Source organism: Equus caballus, chromosome 7, assembly GCF_041296265.1.
Source record: "Equus caballus isolate H_3958 breed thoroughbred chromosome 7, TB-T2T, whole genome shotgun sequence".
NCBI lineage: Eukaryota > Metazoa > Chordata > Mammalia > Perissodactyla > Equidae > Equus > Equus caballus.
In genome coordinates, this window is record NC_091690.1 from 2752175 (window position 1) to 2770624 (window position 18450).

Consider the following 18450-nt stretch of genomic DNA (forward strand, 5'->3'; position numbering starts at 1 on the left):
ACACAGACGTACCCGAGGGCCCGTGGCAGTTTCCCCCGGGGTCTGGGTACGAGGCCCCTGCGTGGCTCTATACTTCTGCCCAGCTGGCAGGTGGTGGCTTCTATAACTGGGAGAAGGCGTGTGGCTCCCGAGCAAGGAGGACACGTGGGCCCTGCAGGGGAAGCCCCCTCTCGTGGGCGGCTGCCCTCTGATGTTAGCAGATGCCCCTCTGGGTCCCGAGGGCTGAAGGGCGCGCGTGGGCCTGGCAGGGCTCCTACCTTCTGGTGCCTGGCGCCCCGGATGTGGGCGGCGTAGGCCTCGGGCCCGGTGCAGGACACGGCACACAGGTGGCAGTGCAGCTGGGCCTGCACTGCGCACGGGCTGCCGCCGGGCTGGACGCCCAGCTTCTGAGCCGCCTCCTTCTTCCTGTGCTTCTGCCCCTCCAGGTGCTCGCGGTAGGTCTGCCGGCAGAGCAAGAGGGGCCTGAGCGGGGTTGTGCCCACCGGGCATGGCACCGTCCCCCCAGGTCACTGGTGGCGCGTGGACCTGAGGGGACACACCGGCCTGACGTCCCCGCCTCCACTCACTGGCCTCCAGAGGCTCAGGCGCCACTTTATTAATGAAACCCAGTCGACAGACTCAGAAGCTCAGGCTGAAAGATAAAAGGTTTCTTTTTCTTTTTTTTTTTCCTGAAACTCAATGAGCTTCTCAAGCAAGCGTCCTCCAAGGGTCACACATGTAGTTTCCAGGGCTGCTTGAAAGAAGATGCCAGCTGTTCAGAATCTGACCTCAGAACCCGAGCAAGGATGCAGCCATGGCACAACGGGGGCCCCCTTCTTCGGGGGAACCCTGCTAATGAACTGGGGGCTCCACACGGGAGCGGCTAGTGAGGCAGACGACGTGGCCTGTGCCACTGTGCCAGAGCATCTGGCTGCGTCTGGCAGATGACCACGCTCTGACGGGGCACCCGGACTCAGCCCCGGAACCCTCAAGACGGACAACGTAAGCTGAAGTGAACACGCGTAAAGCGGGCCACGGATGCACTCGAACCAGGCCAAGAATCAACGCCCCATGGACGGAAAGACACGAGAAGCTGGCACCATTGCGGGGTCTGGGGCGACGAGGAGGCAGGGGCGGGGGCGGGAGCCGGAGGGGCCCTCCCTGGAAGGCAGGAATCTTGTTATTCCGACGCAACACACACACACACACACACACACACACACACATGCTCAGGCTCTTGGCGGTGGTGGCAGACACGTGAGGCTGCCCAGGTGACAGGCTCTCAGGGAACAAAACACACACACAGGCACATGCATGTACGAGTCCGTGTAAAAGCAGGACGTCTGGACAAGAGGGTGGCTCTGATGTCAGCATCCTGGTCGTGAAATGGACTATCGTTGGGCAAAACGTCAGCGTGGGGGAAGCGGGTGAAGGTGTCTGGGACCTGTCCGCATCGCCTCTTACAACCGCGTGTGGGCCTACAACCATCTCAGTAAAAACTCCAACGAAAAACCGCTATTAACATTAGCACAAAGCCGGGAGGGACAGGAGCTGGCATTTCTGCGGCACAAGGCGTACGTGCCAGAGTGCCAGAGGCTATGCCTGTCGCTGTACCTGCCCCACGGGGAGACTGAGGCTCAGAGAGGCTGTGATGCCTGCTCGGGGTGATGACAGGTGTGGGGCTGGGCTGCGAGCCCAGGGCGCCGGCTCCAGAGCCCACGCTGCGTCCGCCCCACATGCGATACGGAGGCCCGCCTGCCCCATGGGGAGGACCACGCGCTCACACAGTGCGATGCTGTGAAGTCTAGAATCACGAGCAGACTCGTGTTTGAACCATGAGAGGAAGCAAGAAGCCCCACAATGCGAAATAAAAATCCCGCAGACAAACAAAGACGGAAGAAGGACAACGGGCCTCCGCTAAGGAGCGTGTGTTAGAGCAAAAGAAGGAACGCTCGGAGCTTGTCAGAGAACCTGACGACGGCCAGGAGACGGGCGGCGCCTGGCCTGGGGAGGCGACGGGGGTAGGCTGGCACTGGACACGGCCCCAAGCATGGCCCCAGCCCCTCCTCGGCCGGGTGGGTGGGGGCTGGCAGAGCCGTTCGGGGCTCCTCGTGTCTCTACAGCCCGGGTGGCCTCCTGGGCTCTGGCTTGCCTTCAGAGCAGGAAACACAAGACAGAACGAGCAGGCGTGCTGCGTGAGCACGGAGCGCCAGCGCCTGCTCATCCTTCCAGGGCACGGCTGGCTCGTCTGTAGACAAGATGCACACAGGCACACACACCGATTCCACCCGTGGCCCTGCTTGAACAGCCTGGTGACCAGGGCGCCACAGAGAGCCGCCCCTCGGAGCCGCATCCGCCCGGCCCCTCGCTGTGCTGAGGAGGCGGCAATGCCTGCGTCCCCAAGCCCAGATGGAGAAGCCCCTGGGCTCAGGCACGAGGCCCCCTTCTGCGGCCCGCAGCCAGCGCTGCGCTGCTCTCTTTCTGCCCCCGAATGCCAGCAGAGCAATTTTTGGCAATTCTGCCACACACTCAACATTGCGGGTTTGCTAACAGGCCTCTTTGGGACAGGCAGGGCCCCTGACCGGTATCTGACCTCTGGTCAGCCACAGGGGCCAGGGTGTGCTCTCCGCGCAGTGGGGGCGCTGACCTGGGGGCCAGCACAGCTGATCCTGCAGACGTCACAGTAGTGAAGTGGGGGCTGCCGGGGTCCACCCTTGGGAGTCAGCTGCTTGGTGGGAGCCAGTAGCTTCCTGGTAAAGCTGCCGCCAGGACTGGCACCCGGCCCGCTTCCTGAGCCACCCCACGGGCACGAGTCCACGGGCTTTGGGAGTGGGGGCGGCTGCTGGGGCGGCGGTGGGGGGTGCTGCATCTGTGGGGGTAGCGGTGGAGGATACTGAGGACCAGCTCCTGAGTAGGCTGCCGCGTCATAGCCCAGGTAGCTTGGCCCTAGGAAGCAGAGAGAAGAGAGAGAGGGGACGGGTGGGTTTCGAGGATGATTATTTGGGCTGCGGGTACACTAACAGCACGCATGTTTGAGTGAGCACAGGGCGGAGGCCGTGCTCGGGGAGGGCAGGGGGACACGGAGGCCGCGGGCTGAGAGCTGGGGGGGCTGGAGGCCAGGGCGCTGGCCGGAAGCCCCGCTGGACAGGTGGGTGCCTGTGGTGGGGGCTGCGTTTGGCTGTCCCACCACTGGGCCGACCGTAAATTCCTTGGGTCCCTGGAGAGCAAGCCACCTCTTCACCACAGTCCCAGAGAGCAAGAGTTATGCTCCTAGTGACCCCACAACCGGCCTCCCAGCTGCTGGAGCCAACACGGCCCCGGTGCAGCTGGCCCCGGACCCCCTGGACATCTAAGCTGTGCTGGGGCCGGCCCGGCTCTTCCATCCTCAAGTCCAAGTCCTCGGTGGAACTCAACTCCTGCCCAGCCGAGAAGACTTCCCTGGACAGAAGCTTCCAGCTCTCTGTCCCCATCCTTGCCTCCCCCGACCCTCATTGACAGGCCCACCGCCCACTGGAGACCTCAGGGTGCCCTGCTGCGCCCATTACTCTGCACCGCCTGTGAATCTGGGATGTTCAATGTGACTTTAAGGCGAGCGTCCCCTCGCTCCGGCACGGACCTCACAGAGACCCACCTGGCTGGCAGAGCGGGGCTGAGGCAGGGAGCTGGGGCTGGCCGGCGGCCGGCGGGAGACACTGCTCATTCTCGTAGCTTCTGGCGGCTGCCAATGGTCCTTGGCCGCAGCTGTGCTGTGAGAGGACACGGGAGATTCAGAGTGGGAGGAAGGGTAAGGTGACCCCGTGTGCACGGTGCCTGAGCCCCTGCCCTGCACCAGGCCCCATTCCCGGAGCTGGGGATGCAGTGACCTGGGAGATGGATGCAGCCTGCTCCCATGGAGCCAACATTAACGTCTGAGAGCAAGCGCTCCGAGGACCGTCCAGCAGGCCAAGGGCGGCTCGGGAGAGGCTTCCAGGAGGAGCGACAAGGAGGCAAGCATGAAAAGACCAAGGGACAGGGTTCCTGGCAGGGTCAGCTGGTGGGCCTGTGGGAGCCCTGGCAAGTGGTAAGAGCAGAGGACTCAGAGCTCAGAGGCGCTGCCAGCACAGGGGGCCGGGTGGGCGGGCCAGGGGCTCAGGGAGGGTCTGGGTTCCGTGCCAAGGGAGCGGGGAACACAGCTGGTTTGGTTCATAGGGGGATGCGGGCTGTTGGCGGGGTTGGGGACCACCTGGAGGTGAGGATGAAAGCAGGGAAGCTGGGGGGAGCCCTGGAGCAGGGCAGGAGCGCGGGGAGGGTGCGCTGGAGGGGAGCCCCAAGACTTAGGGAAGCAAAGGCCTGAGGGAGCAAGGGGCAGCGAGACAGTGCGAGCTCAGCTAACTGGTGGCCGGGGGTGCCATTTACTGACCCCACTGGGGACAAGCTGGGGGGCAGAGGCTCAGGGCGTGGGCCACGTCCAGCATGGGACACCTTAGTGATTCTAAGCGGAAGCACGGCGGCCACGTCTGTGGACCGGAGCTCTGGGGTCAGCAGCACCAGAAGGGCCTGACAAGGACATGCATGTCCCCTGATCAACTCCCAGGCAGGGACCGGAGCACGAGGAGGGTGAGGGCATGTCCCGACTGTCTGCTGGCACGGGCGGCCCACGCACTCTTCCACTCAACACTGTCCGAGTTTTCCAGAAGGAGGGCGTGGTCAGACACAGGCCAGCTGGTACCTGGAAGGAGGGAGTGGTGGTGGGCGCGGGGGTGGGCTCCTGGGGCGGGCTGCTGTAACAGGAGTCCTGGCCAGAGTGGGGCTGGTACCCACTGCACCCCACTGGGACGACGGGCCGGGGCGGCTGGGCGGCCTCCGGAAGCGTCGGGGTCGCGGTGGGGCCCATCCCAGGAGCGGGCTGCGTGGCGGAGGTGGCTCCAGCAGCAGGGAGGGGAGAAGCCGAGGGAAGCAGGGCACTGCAACCAAGACAAACACAGACGTGCATCGCAGGGACCCGAGTTGAGCATCGACTCCACCAGCCACGGACGGCAGCTGCTTTGGCTGCCCACGTCCACAGTTCTTTCTGGAACGACTAACACTTGTTCAGACCTTTCTATGACTTTTCAAGCGCTTTTCATGAATTAAAGCAATCTTGCAACCACCCTCGGGAGGCAGGGACCATCCATGACCCCATTTTACAGAAGAGGAAACTGAGGCACAGTGAGTGGCAGTCAGGCCCCAAACCATTCCAGAACTTCTCAGCTCACCTGTGTGGGCGACATCAAGATTTCCCGACACTAAGATTCTTCAAAGAAAGCTAGACTTTAATGGTATTTTTTAAACAAGGAACAAGTGGATCCACCCAATTATTAAAATAAGGAAAGTCTGTTAACAGCAAGCTAAAACCTCGCGATAACGAGAGCCGGCTTCTGTCAACAAAGCCGGCACTGGGGCCTTGGTCCACATCGCCTCATTCACGCCCTGTGACCCCCAGAGAAGGTGCCAGCTCTATCCGTCAGTCCGTCTGTCCATCTGCACTGTCCGGAGGAGGAAACCCTGCGGATCAGTGATCAAGTGCTTGATTCCGACCCGGATCTCTCTGGCCCCAGGGCCCTGCCCTCTGCTAAACGCCAGCCCCGGGAGACAGTGCTTGAATTTACAAGCCCGTTGTCAGGAAGGGCGGCAGTGAAGACCACAGCTTGCGCATGTTTGGGGGCAGGCCGACTGAGCCCAAAGGGACACGGCCCCCGTCCATCGGGGACCTCCGCACACGTGTTCCCGCCCCCCAAGTGGCTCACTGCCCAGTGGAGCGAGTGTGGACAGACGGGGACAAGACAAGGAGTGGGATCCAGGCTGCACTGAGCGCTGAGAGACCAGCCAGGCGGAGGGAAGGAAGCAGGAAAGTTCCTCCCAGAGCTGGGGGTGGAGGAGCCTCCTCGCTGGCTTGTCCTTGTCCTCTCAAGCATGGCCCTGACCCTGCCACCCTCCTGCTTACAACCCTCCAAGGCTCCAGATGCACCCCGAAGCCCTCCGGCTCCGGCCCCTCCCACACCTGCGCGCTCCCTGCCTCACCTCCTGAAGGTGGCTGCTCAGATGCCGCCTCCTCCGAGAAGCCCTCCCTGAGTCTGTCCAGGAGAGCAGCAGCACGCCTCTCCACGTCCCCTCACTCTGCTCTGGGTCTCCCCCAGCCCGGCCTGATCCTCTCCCACTTGTCAGTCCCCGCGTCTCCTCCCGCCAGCTCGGAGCCACAGGCACACAGGGCTACAGCGCGTCCCCAGCTCCTCCTGGCCCTGCAGTCGCGCCCGGCACGCAGCAGGTGCCCAGTGAAGATGGCAGATGCAGGAGCACGGCCTCACAGATGCGGGTGGGCACGCCGTGGGGAATGGGGCGGGAGTGGCCCCTGGGGCCCCCGTCTACATACGGCCCTTCCAAATGGCCTCGTACACAGCCACATTCTGATGTATTCGAGGCCGGGACTCAAGTATGAGTTTTAGGGGTCCACAAGTCAGCCCACGACAGCTACTTTGGGTCATAGTGTCACAAAATTCAAATGACATGAACATCTTGATTACAAATGTCATTCGTGCTGAAATCAAGGCACCTAAAATAAATCTTAAAGAACACACAATTGTTTATTAATTAGTATGTTTTTATTTTAAGACATCCAACATCACCAGCCCCTCAAGAGAATGCCCAGATACACAGGATAACCCAGTTCAGTCATCTCTGATGCTTTGACAGCCACAAGACCCTTACCGTCGCCCCCGCCCCTTTTTTGTCATTAGAAAGGTGTATTTGTCAAGGTAGGCGGGACAGAACATAGTGTATCTAACTCTTTCCAGCCTGGTCTATAACACTAAGATATTCAGACATGCGGTGTGCAGGCTTCCATCTGTCCTTGCGCCCTGGGCCTCCCAAGCTTAAAGGCTATTAACTTGTTTGGACATATTGTCATTCACTCGCCTATCTTCCCAGGGGGGACATTCACATTAGCTATCAGTTATCTACTGCCGAGCTTAAAATTGCCCCAAAATGATGTGGCTTCAAACAACAATAAATATTCATCATCGTCACAGTGTCTGTGGGTCCCAAATGTGGGGCGGGCTTGGCTGGGCTCTGGCTTGGGGTCTTTATGACGTGGCCAACAAGAAGTCGGCTGGGGCTGCATCATCCGAAGGCTCGACTGGGGACGTGGACCTGCTTCCGGGATGTCCCTTCACATGGCTGGCAAGTTGGTGCTGGCTGTTGGGGGAGGCCTCGGTTTCTCCCTGGGTTGGCGTCTCCCAGCCCTGCCTGGGTGTCCTTACAACAGGGAGACCGGCTCCCCCAGAGCGAGAGGCCCGAGAGAGGGGAGTGAGGGAGAGGGGAAGCACCAGGTGGCGGCTGTCCTGGCAGTGCCCCAGCCTCAGACATCACATAACTCCTGCCACAGTCCGTTGGCCGGAAGAGAATCACCGAATCTAAGCAGGGCAGACGGTCAGGCCGCTTCTGAAGGGAGGAATATCAAGAATTCCTGGCCTATCTTTACACCACCAGGAAAGTTCCCATTTTCTGCTGCTGAAGCAATGCTGTGGGGCCTGTTCTATGCACGTTCTAGACGTGCCTCCTCGAGCCGGCCTCCCCTGTGGTTTCTCATCCAGCCTGGGTCCCGCACCATCCACCTTCAAACAAGCACAGCCGAGGGGGCCAGGGCCAGGCTGGCTGCCTCAGATCCAGCAGGATTTACCCTGGGGCCAGGGCCTGTCCTGAGTCACACGGGAGAGGCACGGACCCAACCCAAACCAGCAAGGAAAACGGAAGGGATGGACACCGGAAGGACAATGAAAGGCCACGTCTCTGAAGGCACGAGGCACACTCAACAAGGGGCCTGATCTGCCCAGGCTGCAAGGGCGGGCCCTCGAGTGCATGAGCGTGCAGACTGGAGCCCTGTGGCCGGAGACCCGCTGCCCCCATGGCTCTGCTTCTTCACGGCGACATGGAGCAGCCCTGGGGGGTCCCTTCTTCCCCAGCTCCTTCCAGGCCGTGGCCACCCACGCGAGCAGGCTCTCCTTCTCGGTCCTGAAGCCACAGCCCATGAAGCGCACCCACTGAGGACACAGCAGCGAGCGTCTCCCGGGGCAGAAGCGTGAGTTCCCTCCTCTAGCCGAGGGCCCAGAGGAGGCAGAGCGACCTGCTTCCTTCTTCCGCTCCCACGGTGATCCAACTCGGGCCGGAAGCTGTCTCCACCTGGTGGGGCCACTGAGGGGACCCAGCGGGTGGTTGTTGACCTTGTTCCCCGCCACAAGCTCACAGTCTGGTCTAGGGTGCACCTGCTCAATCCAGGCACTGCTGATGTCAGGGCCACGTCACTCTCTCTGGGGGGCCATCCTGGGCGCTGGGGGGTGGGGGTCCCGAGGAGCATCCCTGGTCCCACCCACTGGATGCCAGGAGCACCCACAGTGTGACAATCACAGATGTCCCCAGACACTGTCTGGTTGAGAACCACTGTCTGGGACAAGCTCGATCCCAGGCCACCAGCTTTGAGGTCCAGGCCACAGGTGGGCAGCATCATGGCCTGGTCATGCCTGGTCCAGACCCTAACCAGAAGGATCACCCGGACACCACGGGCTGCCCTGACTCAGGATCAGCCTCGAGACAGCACGTGTGCGAGTGTAAACTAAAAAGGACATGCTTTTGTCGTATACGACCCTGAAAGGTAACGCTTAGGCACCCAGGCCCCTCTGCCTGGATGCGACTCAGTGTGGGGAGATCTCGGGTGTTCTGTGTGCATGCAGCGCGGCTCCCAGCAGCGGGCCTGTAAATGTCACAGCTGTGAGCAGGCGGGCTGGCTGTGAGCTGTACAGGGTCAGAGTCAATATCAGCTTTAAGTTCTATGTGGGATGGCATGACACCCTTGACCTCACCAGAGGTCACCCCCTCCCACCTGCTCGGCTGCTGGGATGGAGCGTCTCTTCCTGTGCGAACAGCTGAGATGCTGGGGGCGGGGCAGCAGAAGGGTGGATGTGCTGACGGCCCAGCGGGCAGCAGGAGCCCTCCTCCCGCTCCCCGAGGCTGGAAAAGGCCTCCCGTGAAGGGTGACTGGGGTTTCAGAGACAAGGGCCTGTGCGGACATCGGCATGGGAGAAAGCACAGGGGCTGATGGAACCCGTCCTGTGTGCTGAGGGACAGGGCATGGGGGGGACAGGAGGCTGGACGCTGGGCTCGGGGCTCTCAGATGCTGGACAGAATCCAGATTTTACCCAGTAAGCCATGGGGAGTCAGCGAGGTGTCCCATGCCCAGAGCGGACCTGTGTTAGGCCGTTATGATGGTGCTACGGACTGAACTGTGCCCCCACATTCACACGAAGCTCTAACACCCAGCGAGACTGTATTTGGAGACGGCGCCTCTGAAGAGGTAATTATGGTTAAATGAGGCCATAAGCGTGTGGCCCTGGTCCTACAGGACTGCGGTCCTTCAAAGCAGACAGACCCCGGGGATGCGATGGTTCTGCACAAGGACCGGTTTAGAGCTCGAGTGGGTTCAAACTCAGACACTAGGGGGAAGAGGCACAGCCGAGGGCCGGGCACGGGCTCCGGGCCAGACCACCGGGCTTCTAATCCTGGCTCTGCTCACTGGGACCTGGAGCCAGCCACTTACTTTCCTAGCCTCAGTCTACTCACCTGCAAAATGGGGACACCCACCTCTTGAGACGGTGTGACAATTAACCAAGAACTCAGGTGTCACAGTGCCTCGCGCAGGCAGAGCTCACACGGCAGGCCAGGGGGCCCAGGTCTTCCGATGTGAAGTGAGGCTAGAAATCGGGGGTTTTGTAAAGTCTCCTAATTTTTAAATGCTGACAACTAATTCAAATAAAGCAGCAGAAACCCGCCACACAGGCAGAGCAAGCAGGTGCGAGCCTCAAGCGGGGCTGCAGGCCGCCAACTTTCAACCCCTGACCGAGGCGAGGAGCTGGGGTGGGGGCTGGGGACCAGGAATTAAAGGTCACAGATTCGCTCCTGGCGAAGCCTCCTGGGACGCAAGGAGCCTAAACATCGTCTGCAGCCACCTGCTGTGCAGAGAGCATGCCACTGGACTACAAGGGCGAGGGCTGCTGTCTCCATGACACTGAGGACCCGGCCGGTGCCGCCTGCCCGGGAGGGAGAAGAGCTGGGCACGAAGCCGGGGGCAGAGGCTCGGGCGCCGGTCAGCGCAGGGAGAGCAGGATCTGAGCGCATCTGTGAGCACGCAGATCGCTGAGCCCCGGCCGGTGGCCTCGGCCTTGGGTCCCAGGCGAAGGTCATCAGTGGCTTCTGGTCTGCACATTTGTTGGGGGGTCGGGCTTTTCTGGGCACACCATCTAGATGAGATTTTAGGATGCAAGGCCAAGCCAATGGGGACAGGGAGGCCAGAAGATGGAAAGAACGCACTGTAGGCGGCCAGGTTCCCGACCCAAGGCTTGCCGGGTTGGGGCGGGGGCGGCGCGCACGCACTCTGGCTTACTCCCAAAAGGCCCACCCCACAGACACGTGGGGCCCTGCGCACAGACCTCACTTCGGAAGGGCACAGCTGAGGAGTGCCCGGCAGGTGACGTGAGGTCTGAGAGACAGTCAGGAAGACGGGTCACCCTGAGCTGGCTGTAACAGTGATTTCTGCTGCATACTGCTTTCCAAGGGTCGTACTCGATGGGAACACACACGCACACGTGCGCGCACACACAAACATTTAGCCTGAGAAAAATAATCAAGTGGAAAAAGATTTTCCCGGCCTCACAGTGCTGAGAAAGCTCACAGAGCCCCCACTTTTGGAATCGTGGCCTCTCCCTTCCAGGGCGCGCTCCTCACCCACTTACTGAGCCCCTCCTCCTAACTCTCCCGAGGGCGGAGACCACGCCAGACAGAGCCCAAGCTGAGCGCCGAGGGTCGGAAAGCTCTGGGCGAAGACCACCATCCCGCAGTGCGCTGGGACGAAAGGTCCCCTCCCTCGGCCTCGTGCCGGAGCCCAGGCTCCAGGAGCGTCTGGGAGCCCATGCAGGGTCGCCAACACTCCAGTTCAGATGGGGCCTTGTGAGGCACGCAACCGACGCTGACACGGCCACTCGAGCCATCCCTTGGGGCATTTCCCGTCTGCTTTACTGGCAGTCGGATCCCATCGCCATCACCTCCTGGGACACGCAGACAACACACTCGCCCTGGTTTCATCTGGCACTTCAGTTCACACAGGCTTTTTATTCAAAACATACAACAGATTACACATTCATCCCCACATCGATTCTGATTTTTTAACAGAATTTGTTTTACGCTGACAGCCTTCCGCGCATTCTCCACGTGGAACGCCCATTTCAGATGCAGACGCCCCAGAAACATCCCTCCAGGCTGCTGAGGGCTGGCGAACTACATCTGTGGGCTCCCGACAAGGTGACACAGGATTCACTCCCCAGCCCCACCTGCCACCTTCTTTACAGCAGAGTCAGAGTCTCAGCTCCCAGTCAGGGCCAGCCTGGTGCCCGGGGATGCAGCCACCGGCTGCTCGGCCGTCCCGAGGCCGATTCCAGAGACGGCAGACAGTCCTTCCAGAGCCTCGAGGGTGAGCAGACTCTGTGCGGCAGTGGAGCTCCTGGAATTCCCTTCATCCTCTGGATAGGAACATGGTCCCCACGTGGCAGGCGGCCACACGGTCAGCCCCGAGGGCCAGGTGCATGAGGACGCCGTCCAAATGGTCTTACGCGGGCCGAGCCAAAGAGAAGCGTTACGTACGCGCCTCCGAGAAGCAGGGCACATGAAAGGACTTCCCACCAGTGTCGCTGCGGCCGTGAGGCCTCTCTACTGCTGTGACCCCAAGTGGGGAACGGCCAGCGTTGTGGGACCAGCAAGGGATTGTCTGTGGTTCCAGCGCTCTCCTCTCCTGATGCTTGAAGGGGCGGAAAGACCCCACAGCCACGTCCACTCGGGTCTAACGTGCGCCTCTGAGTCAACAGAGCGGGCAGGACTAGACAGCCAATCTGGGGCTCTCGTGAGCAAGCACAACAGACGTCGAACCACCAACCCTCGATTCAGCCAACGACATTCTAAATTAAAAGGACGCCACTGGCTCTTATCCAACATGCGTCCAAAGGTCTTAGGCGGTAGAGCTCATGCTGCCCCGAGAGCAAAACTCATCGAGGCATTAACCTCGGTCAACCGAACTGACTTTCCCAAGTACAAATGCTCCAGGAGCACAGGGAAGCAACTCTCCATTCTTAGTCAACAGTGACAAATACGTGACCTAGGATACATTCATTTAAAAGGCTAATGGGGGCCAGCCCTGATGGTCTGGTGGTTAAAGTTCAGCGCTCTCTGCCTCGGTGACCTGGGCTCGTTTCCCTGTCACAGAACCACACCATCCGCCCATCAGCTGCCATGCTGTGGTGGCGGCTCACACAGAAGAACTGGAAGGACCTACAACCAGGATACACAACCATGCACTGTGGCTTTGGGGAAAAGAAAAAAATAAAAAGGGAGATTGGCAACAGATGTTAGCTCAGGGCAAATCCTCCCCTGCAAAAAAAGAAGAAAAAAAGGCAAATGGACAGTGAAGTGCCACAAATGCAACTTACCTTACCTTTGGGGGGGGGAGGGGGGCAGGAAAGGAAATTGCCCAAAGCAAAATATCTACCAAAAAAAGAAGTTCCATTCCCCAAAACCTTTACAAATGAAGTTTCCAGCTAGAAGAAATCCCTCGGCCACCTTACCATGATCGTGTGACATGAAGACCACAGAAAGGAACAGGCAAAGAACTTGAGCTCCCGGCTGGTGCACAGGACAGAACAAGGGAACAAGGCCAACCAAGCAGACCTTGGGTGGTGCCAAAACTTTTCCCAATCAAGATTCTAAAGAATATTCTATGAGTAAACGGCATACTTCTGATCAAAGGTGTCACAGACATAGAAAAAGACGTGCAAAGACAAAGGAAACAAGCAAAAATAATCTCTGCCTCGTCGAAGCGCCCCGATTTTGCTCTGAATGAGCCAGCATCGGTCGGCTTAGACGAGAAAGCTGTCTGAACAACTTAGAGCCGCGATGAAAACAAAACTGACATTAACTTTTTAATACAATAAAACCCCCAGAACCTTCTGAATTGACCAAAACCAGTCGATATGAGGGCTCCTCCTCCTGGCTGGGGTATGTACTGTTCCTTTTAATTACAGAACGTGTCTATACTATCTCCTACGTCAGCCTTTGGTGATAAACGTTTAAAAACATCAGGCAGAGGTCAGAAAGTGGAGGCAGGGGTCAACGGTCCCGCATGAGTCTGAATTTGGGGCTGGGGTTTAAAACTCCAAGGGGGGGGGCACAGGCTCCGTCTCGAGTCCCCCAGACACCCCCTACCATCTTGGACTCGACTCGTTTATGTATGTGTCTGGCCCTTGATAATCCCTGATCTGAAGTTTCACGAACTTTCCATTTACTAATATAAAATAAAGAGAGAAGAAACACACGGTTTACAGACACCCTTTCTGCACGTCTTCCTTACGTTTCCACAACCACCCAGTTATTTACCCAGGTCGACAGTCGTCGTCCCCTCACCTCTACGGCCACACAAAAGAACACCGATGACACACATTGAACAAGTGAGCTTAAAGATCATTTGAAAATGCTTTTAAATTTGATATATCTGTTGACAATTCTAAATACGCATGTTGGTAGATCTGGGCAAAATATAAAATAAAACTACTAAAGATTCAGAAACAGAGTATGTTTAGGAAAAAAAAAATCTCTCTTAGGAATCTCCTTATGCTTCGATGTTGATGAGCTGACCTTGGTGATAAAATGGATAAAATAAAAATTCAAAATCCATACTTCAAAAATTTTACTGTACCTAATTTGCATGTGATCAGAGTTAAGATAACATAGCTCTGTCATTTGAAACGTTTTCTTTAAAATATATTTAAATCAAGTTTGTAGTTGAGAGCTGCCAGTCAAAATTTCCTTCCAGGGACTTCCTCCAGCAATCCTCAGATTGCCTCAGCCTCAGTGAGACGGGCCTTTAGAGAAACCACAGCGACTGCTCTCCGACAGGAAGACCCCCGCGCCTCGCTATTCCAAGGGCAACTTGCCGGCCATCCCCAGGGGTCAACGGCAGGCGCCCCCGAGGAGCATCACCGATCAGCCGCAGACTCAGCAGAGGCCCCACGGGCCCCTCTTCCAGGCTGGCTAACGCAGCGCTGCTCTGGGGTGTGGAGGCAGGAGTCCCGGGGCCCCGAGGCAGCGACAGCAGACTCCCCCAGCAGCCTGCTCCTTGGACTGAAGCTCAGGGGAGAGCCGGGCCTTGGGTGAGGTTCACTCTCGAGGGCTCTGGAGACCCGCGGGGGGCAGGCCGTGGAGGCCGGCCCGGGGCCAACCAGGCCCAGCTGTAGCTGACAGAGCAGGGGCTCCCGATCATGGGTGTTACCAGGGGTCTTCCGTCTGCCGGCACAGGGGGGCGGTGTGGCTCCGGGGCCGTCCCCAAGCTCTCCGTGGCCTCGAGAGAGACAGGTTGGGTTTCAGTCACCGTCCCAGCGACGCCAGCCCAGACACTTCCTTGGCTTCCCTACCTGGGGAGGGCGGTTTTGTAAAGTCTGAAGAACGTGGCCCTAAACCACAATGCAACTGGGGCCCAGAATGAGAGGGGCAGGGGCCAGGAGGTGCTGCAAACAATGACCACAACCCGCTGTCGTCCAGCGGGCCCCACGGCCACGCGCGGCGCTCAGGCCAGCTCTGCCACAAGCCCCCAGGCTCAGGCGTGCCCGTGTGGGGCAAAGGCACCGGCCCAGACCCCCCACGTACCACCCTGGGGACCCTAGGCCAGTCACTGCACCCTGAGCCTCATTCTCCTCTCCAGAAAATGGGCATCATCATACTGGCCTCAAGGGACACTGTGAGGACGCGAGGCGACATCAGCGTCTGGGACTGAGGCATAAGACAGACCCGATGACCAGCAACTTCCATCACTACCACCACCAAGCGAGTCTGAGGGCGTTCCAGCCCAACTGCCAGCCTCCTGACATCCTCCAGATGACGGAATTCAGCCCAAAGCTTAGGAAAACAGAGCTGCTCCCGATGGCAACCTCAGCATGACACCGAACTCCAGCAAAGAACGTGAAGGCAGCGGGAGCCACTCCGCGGGCGGCATTTTGACAAAACTGCTCCATGCAGAGGGAGCTGTCGCGACACGGCCAGGCGGCTGCGGCCCTCCGGCACACAGCTCCGCGCTCTCGGGTTCTCCCACCAACGCGATTCACCCTCACACAGCACCTGCTGGGTCCTGGAGCCGCTCTCGGCTGCCCAACTGGAAACTGCCCTCGGTCTAATCAAAAACACCGTCAAACTCAATTTCCCAGACGGGGTGAATCCTCAATGCTGAATACTTGCAGTGCTAACTACAAAAGGCTTACGAGATTTAAAAGACCTCATAAAATAAAATAAAGCAACACTGTCCTCGGGCGACCGCAAACTTTCATTACGCCTCCAGGAGAGACCGTGCACCCAATTCTCACAGACCAACAACTGAAGGACCGTTCAGATCCCAACCCCATTTAGGAAGGACGATGGAAGGAATGTTCCTGGCCAGGGCTACGGCTGTCAGTTTTAGAATCCAAGAAAACCCACTCAAAATTCCTCCAAGAAATAAACACTTGTCTCCGCCTCGGCAATCCATGAAAGGGGCTTTGAAACTCCTGTGGTCCAAACGCTACCGTAAAGCTGGCACGCACAAACTCTGTCATCTGCTCCGTTTTTCCGCGGCACATCATAAGAAACACAGACCGTAGAGGCAGCTAAAGGTTTTAGGCAAAGTTGTGTCCCCCAGCGTCTGGTCAACTTGAAATTAGGCAGATAATGCAGACAACTCGTTTCAAGCTTTTGTGAGACTGAAATTTAGTTTGCTATGACTCCCATGTCTTAGTTTTAGTTAAGTCCACTCTTTTCTCAAGGAATAACACACTCTCGGGGACAATTCTAAAGACACAGACTAATGGGACATTCGGTTCGTAGTAGTTTCGCATCCGTAGTTACATGCATATATTGTATCACGCAAGCCGTCAGAATACAGACAGCCGTGTTAAAATGTAGTTAAGTGCAGGGCCACCCTGTGGCCGAATGGTTAAAGTTCCGCACCTCTGCTTTGGCGGCCCAGGTTCGCGGGTTCGGATCTTGGGCATGGATCCACTCTATTTACTAGCCATGATGTGGCAGTATCCCAAGGACAAAATAGAGGAAGACTGGCACAGATGCTATCTCAGGGCTAATCTTCCAAAGCAAAAAAAAAAAAAAAAAAACCCACATAAAAATGTAGTAAGTGTATTAATTAAATTAAATGACAAACGCACCTAGTGAAGCTCAGAAATTACCTATTTTATCAGTGTAAACACTCAGTTTTTTCTCTGGAAGGTAATCTTAATAGAAAGCACAACATTCAAGTGACTTTCCACCTCTGATTGACGAATGCACTGGAGAAAGAGAGCAAGTGAAAAGAGAAAGAAAAGCAAGAGCTGGCAGGCAGCAGAGGGGTGGGGCGTTTCCCAGAGTCCTGCTGCTTCAAGCACCAGCAACGGGAACGCCTCGGTGGATGAGGGGGACAAGGGGCAATCTAATAAAGATGTACCGCTCCCTCCAGGACGGCAGCCCACACATCCTTTCCCTGATAGAAAACCCCTCACGAGCCAAACCCGACACCTCAGGGACGACTCGAGTGAGGAAAACATCAGCAGGACTTCTCATTTGCACGAGCATGTTCGGAGCCCACGGGGACCATCAGGGCACTATCACAATGACAGCACAAGGGAAACGTGCAGCAAAGCCCCGGCCCTCGCCTAAGGGGCGGTGGCAGCCGTGGCTGGCTCCTCAGGGTCCCTGAGAAACCGGCTGCAGAGCTTCTGCCAGGCTAAGGGCTGGAAACTGACACAAGGGCGAGGAATGAAAACAATGCGGGGGGGGGGGGGGCACCTTCCCCAGGGACCCCAGCCCCGCACCCCTGCCCCAGACTTGGTCTTGAGCGCCAGGCCCAAGGACTGAGACAGCAGAGCTGCTCCAAGGGGCTGGCCCCGGAGAACGGTGTGGGAGGGGGCGTTTGTACGTGTGGGGTACAAACATACCCCACATGTCTCTACCCATAGTTCCCTCCTTCTCCCAACTGGTTCCCATCTCTAGGCTCCTTCCTCTCCCTCCCCTCCCAAACGCTGGGTCCCCTGGGCCCCAGTGCTTGGGTAGATCCTCAATACCCAGACACCTGCTCCACTGAGTTCCAAGGTCCCAGGTCCCTCTACCCCCCCTTACTGCTCCCCTTTCCCCAGAGGCCCCAGGTGCCCCTCCTCCTGTAGGGTTTCAGGCTCTGGCCCACGTCAAGTCCACTACCCCCCAAGTCTCTGGCTGCTGCTCCGGGGATCTGCCACCTCCCAGCTCTGCATCCTCTCCCCTCTCCCCCCATCAGGGGGCAGCTCTGGCCCTCCACCCTTTGCTCTTCTCCCTGCCTGCCCAGGTACCCTTCCAGGTTGTTCTTCCCTCCCAATCAGGGGTCAGGTCCCCACCTCCACCCCCCTATCTCCCAACAAGGTCTCTGCTTCACCCCCTGCCCCACCAGATACCCTCCCTGGTCTCCATCGTCTCCCCGCCCCCATCAGGGGTCGTGACACCCCCGCCCTCCACCCTCTGCCCCTCCAGCCGCCCGCCAGGCACCCTCCCGGGTCTCCATCCTCTCCCCGCCCCCATCTGGGGTCGTGACATCCCCGCCCTCCATCCCCTGCCCCTCCCCCCGCCCGCCAGGCACCCCCCCCAGGTGCGTCTGCTCTCCCCCGCTCAGGCGCCGGTGCCCTCCGCGAGGAGCCCCTCAGGTACGACCCCCACGCAGCACGGCTCGGGGCGCGTCCCCCGACAGGCCCAGGGCGCCCTCCCACGTCAGGAGCCCTCCGCTCTCCCCCTGACAGACACGACCCGGGGCCGCGGCCTCCCGCCTTTGCGGCCATCTTAGCCGGAGCAGGGCCCCCAGCCCGCGTCCCGCCCGGGTCCAACCCAGACGCCGGCCCGCGGGTCCTCGCGGCACCGGGGCCGTTACCTGTACGGCGGACCGGCGCCCGGCGCGAAGCCCAAGTAGTGACTCGCCGCCATCTTGGCGTCTCCACCGCGCGCGCGCCCACGGGAGGCGCGGGGGCGGGGCCGCCGGCGCGTGACGTCACCCGGGGCCGCCCCCCGGCCGCATGCCGCTCGCGCCCCGCCACGCGCCCCAGGCCCCGCCCCCCGCGCGAAGCTCACGCAGGCTAGATTCCCTCCGCGTCTGGAGGACGTCTCTGCCGAAAGCCCCGCCCACGCCGAAAGCCCCGCCCCTTACACGGAGCTCCGCCTCCCTTCTGACAGCTCCGCATCCGGGGTCTCTGCTCAAGCCCCGCCCCTCGCCATAAGCCCCGCCCCTTACACGGAGCTCCGCCTCCCTTCTGACAGCTCTGCATCCCTCTTCTCTACCTCGAGCCCCGCCCTGTGCTGCAAGCCCCACCCCTTCCTGGAGCACCGTCTGCCCTT

At 59.3% G+C, this 18450-nt stretch overlaps 1 protein-coding gene across 4 annotated transcripts in view; it reads right to left on the minus strand.

Annotated features, from left to right (window-relative positions):
* Positions 1 to 18144, minus strand: part of ZFR2 (zinc finger RNA binding protein 2) — a 38188-nt gene extending 20044 nt beyond the window's left edge. For all 4 annotated transcript variants that reach the window (XM_070272495.1, XM_070272494.1, XM_070272493.1 and 1 more), the window contains exons 1-5: positions 17990 to 18144; positions 4688 to 4922; positions 3611 to 3725; positions 2627 to 2925; positions 258 to 440 (exon numbers count right to left, since the gene is read on the minus strand). In XM_070272495.1, the coding sequence (XP_070128596.1) occupies positions 258 to 440; positions 2627 to 2925; positions 3611 to 3725; positions 4688 to 4922; positions 17990 to 18042 (885 nt within the window). In that variant the 5' untranslated portion in view covers positions 18043 to 18144. The remainder of the gene's footprint in view (positions 1 to 257; positions 441 to 2626; positions 2926 to 3610; positions 3726 to 4687; positions 4923 to 17989) is intronic.
* Positions 18145 to 18450: the final 306 nt, after the last annotated feature.